Source organism: Morone saxatilis, unplaced genomic scaffold, assembly GCF_004916995.1.
Source record: "Morone saxatilis isolate NCDOM2014 unplaced genomic scaffold, NCSU_SB_2.0 Contig11, whole genome shotgun sequence".
In the NCBI taxonomy this organism is placed as follows: Eukaryota; Metazoa; Chordata; class Actinopteri; family Moronidae; genus Morone; species Morone saxatilis.
This window is the reverse complement of record NW_023339663.1, coordinates 24499712-24503492: the sequence shown is the minus strand read 5'-3', so window position 1 is coordinate 24503492 and position 3781 is coordinate 24499712. Positions and strand designations below refer to the sequence as shown.

The following is a 3781-nucleotide window of genomic DNA, read 5'->3' as shown; positions in this document are numbered from 1 at the left end:
CACACACACACACACAGAGCCTTTCTGCGGGACGATCAGTCGCAATCTGCGCTGCATGCACACTGCTGCTCCCCCCGTGCGCGCGCGCGTGTGTGTGTTTACAAGTGTTTGAACGAGTGCCACAAACGAGGGAAGAAAAAGGAGGATAAAGCCAAGGAAGGAGGGATGGTGGACAATTCAGGCAGTAGTAAGGCACAAATGGTGAGTCGTGGTCCCGTTTGGCGTCCCTCTTCGTGTCTGTAGCGAGCTAAAAGAGACGCAGTTCGACCGCTGCTGGTTTACGGAGCTAGAGGTAGCTTAACGTTGCAATTTCAGAAAGAACAAACACGAACAAACTTTCAGAGCTGATTTGACTTTTATGGTAGGTTACTTTTAATTTATTTTATCAACTCATGACAACACTGTACTGCTACATTTTTTTTGGGGGGGGGTGGGGGGGTATCACAACGTTATTGGGTTAAATGTGCCTGTTTGAACGGTAACTTATCCTAAAACCTATTGCGCTTAACCTTACGTTATCCACGTATTGTGAGGATGTGGCAGCTAACTTGGCTAACTGCGGAGAAGGTGTACATTTTTACACTTTGAGCAGCTTTTTCTTTTACTTGGGTTTTTTTTTTTTTTTAACCTCATTTTCATTCAACACTAAAGTTTCTCCTGCCGGCTCTTTTGGAAGCAGTGTATCTCTGTCTCAGGTGAACTAGTTTGAACACTAGTTAATGCTATATGAAGTCATGTTGCCATTTCACTGTCCTTACATTAACGCAGTATCATTCACCCCTTGCTTTGATAAAGGCGGCTAAACGTGTAATAGGATTAGTTATGAGAAATCGCTGTACTCCTACAGGAGCTCATAGTAATACTGAAATTTTCTTTTTCCTCTGCTGATATAAGCAGAGGGGTTTTCGTGGTTGGCTGCTGCAGTGCCTTATGTTTTAACGCTTAGCTGTGATATCTGTGTGCACTTCCTAAAACTTTAAACGTGTGCTTTAGGTTAGCTTTAGTGTTTTGTTTTTTTTAAATAAAAGGTTTGCAATGAGCCTTGTTACATAACTGTGGTTACTATGTTAGGGAAGTTTCCTGTTTCATTGTTTCTGCTTTTACACACAAGACTTTAGGGCCTGAGGTGTTACATTTGAGCCTCATAGCCACCAGGGAGAATATATTATTTTACTTGTTTATATTATCAAATAGAGTTGCGATTTCTTGCTGTGATGCTGAAGATTGTCCAACGTTTGACTGTGTGGCGCTCAGTTCAGCCTCCTGGTTCAAACATTGACTAAAGTTACTGGGTACGAGGAGTTCCAACTTATCAAGTTTTACTACTACATGAGCCTGATGAAAACAGTGTGGTTGGATTACGTGTGTTATACGAGTCAACGTTTAAATGGAGCTCCTTTTTGCTTTCATTGTAACTTTGATTATTTTGCATGCATGTGCCTTGTCTGATTCGATCCTGTATAATGAGACACGGGGTAATTAGATGTCAGTATATGGCAGGTCATCCATGACTCCTTCTCTTCCTCCCACAGCCCAGCATGTCTCAGGAGCCTGGTGTGGCCTTTCCTCAGAGCGCCTCCACAGGGGGGATGAAGCTGGAGGCAGTAATGGAGCAGCTCCAGCGCCAGCAGCAGGCCCGACTGGAAATGGAGCGCAAGGAGAGGAAGCTGCGAGAGGCCCATATCATGTATGCTCAGCAGGTTGCTGCCCAGCAGGCCATCCTGGCAGCTGCCCGGGCTTCTGGGGCCAGCTTCATGGGCAAAGGCCTGGCGGGAGGGGTCCCTGGTGGCGGGTTACCTCCCCGGGTGTCCAATCAAAGCAGTGTGGACTCAGAAAGAGAAGATGACGAGGACAGAGGCCGGGATTCTGGGGATGAGGATGACGACAATGAGATGATGGAGGGGGACGAGGGCAGTGATGAGGATGAGGGAAGCCCCAGTGGTCTGGAGTTCCTCCGCAAGCAGACCCTTGCATTGCAGCAGAGCGCCTCTCGCATCCCGCCTCGTCCGTTTAGCAGTTACTCTGCATCGGCCCCCCAAAGGGCTGCGTCCCCACCTATCAGAGTAAAGCAGGAGCCTGACGAGGGCCTGTCTCCTGCGGGGCCTCACTCTGCTGCCTCTCCTAACGGACAGGCCGACTGGGGCTTTGATGACCACTTCAGACAGGTTAGTGCCCTGTCCTGGCTCCGTGTCACACTGTTTCCTCCTCATTACATTCATTCCTGTTTTGGTCTTTTTCCCAAAAACTGGCTTCCTGTTGTGTATGAAACTAGGGTGACTCTATCTAGAAACTCTTAAACTTAGTGAGTGAACACAGTGCATAATCCAACCACTGTTCAGTGTGACCCAGGGGTGAGGCCTTTCTCTGTCCACCACTCTCCCGTTGAGTGTTTTGTTTGATTCCTCAGTGCATCCCCTGCTGTGAGCGACTGCTTAAGCTCGACTGTAGGACAAACCCCTACAGCTGTATCTTTGTGCGACACTTTAAATCTCTTTGGATTGTTGACCGCCAATTGGCTTTTGTGGCTAAAAATCCTCCTAAGTGAGTCCTGGCAGAGGGCCAGGCTGGGGCGCAACGTGTTCACACTCACTAGTTCTCTCCCTCTGCGCTCACAGTGTGTGTGTGTGTGTGTGTGTGTGTGTCTCTCCTTCTCTGTCCCTCTTGGCGCTTTGCTCAGACTCGGGTTTGGCTCTGATCCAGGTAGCAGAGACAGGCACTGCTGTGAGACTGTGGGTGGTTGGCCGGGTCAGCGCGAGGCTTTTGGGTGGGTGGGAAGGTTGGATGTAGTACACAGTAGCAACTCGTCATACCCCCCACCCCAAGAGCTTCGGCTGGGAGCCAAGTGCACTTTCCCTTGAAGGTAAATATTGCCTCAGCACAGTGTTACAGAACGCTGGAATGCCAACTAGGAGCCAAGCTTGGGACATAGCAAGTTAAAGAGAGCTCAGCAGCCTGTGGGTGATATAAAAAGCCCTAGTTGCACAAAAGTGGGAAGTGTCAGAGGACATATTTGAGCTTGATCAGTGGGCTGATGGTGCTGGACTCATCATAGATCATGTGTCTGGATTTTATTACGGTCTATTTAAAGGCAAATGTCTTTGAATGGTGCTTCTCTGGACCACATTTCCAAATTTAGGGAGGCAGTAGTGTAGAGGTGGGAGGAGGAGCAGTTGTAGTTGTGGTTTTGTTATTATCGTATATAAACCAGAGCCTCTGTCGTCACGGAGATCTGCAGGAGAGGATTAAAAACCTCACTCTGCTCGATATGAACATTGTATGAAACGGCGTTGCACTGCATTGTTCGGGCAGCTCATTGTTTCCAGAGGTGTCAGAAAGAGTGGAGTAGTATTATTCTCTGAGGTGGGCAGCCTTTGTGTGGACGTTGTCAGAACAGAAGATCACAGCAGCAAAGTTGTAGCTGACCAGTGTCCTATCTGTGGCCTGGTGTCTTTTATTAGGAGAGGCGGGCTGAGCTTGGGGGTTGGGGGAGGCATTATGGGATGAGAATTGGTCTGGCCTTTTTTGTTTCCTCTCTTTTATCTTTCCTGTCATTATGTCAGCTCTGCAGTATTTAATGACGGCTCATCTCTTCAGGCAGTTTCAGGTTGCACCACTGTAGGGGGAGGGGGACAGTGGAGGCAGGGGAAATGTGTTTTTTTTTTTTTTTTTTTGATGTCATTGTCTTCGAGAGGCCAGAGACAAGCCTGGCAGATGCCACAAATACCAACCCCTGTAATAATGCGGGGAGGGCATTTCTTATGTTCTAAAAGCAGTGACAGAG

General features: G+C 48.1%; 1 protein-coding gene across 3 annotated transcripts in view; it reads left to right on the top strand.

The window, feature by feature from the left end:
* Positions 1-6: 6 nt before the first annotated feature.
* The window catches only part of LOC118321001 (AT-rich interactive domain-containing protein 3B-like), a 46886-nt gene continuing 43111 nt past the window's right edge, over positions 7-3781 (top strand). For 2 of the 3 annotated variants that reach the window (XM_035652146.1, XM_035652145.1), the window contains exons 1-2: positions 7-201; positions 1533-2165. In XM_035652146.1, the coding sequence (XP_035508039.1) occupies positions 166-201; positions 1533-2165 (669 nt within the window). In that variant the 5' untranslated portion in view covers positions 7-165. The other variant, XM_035652144.1, reaches the window with a different exon arrangement.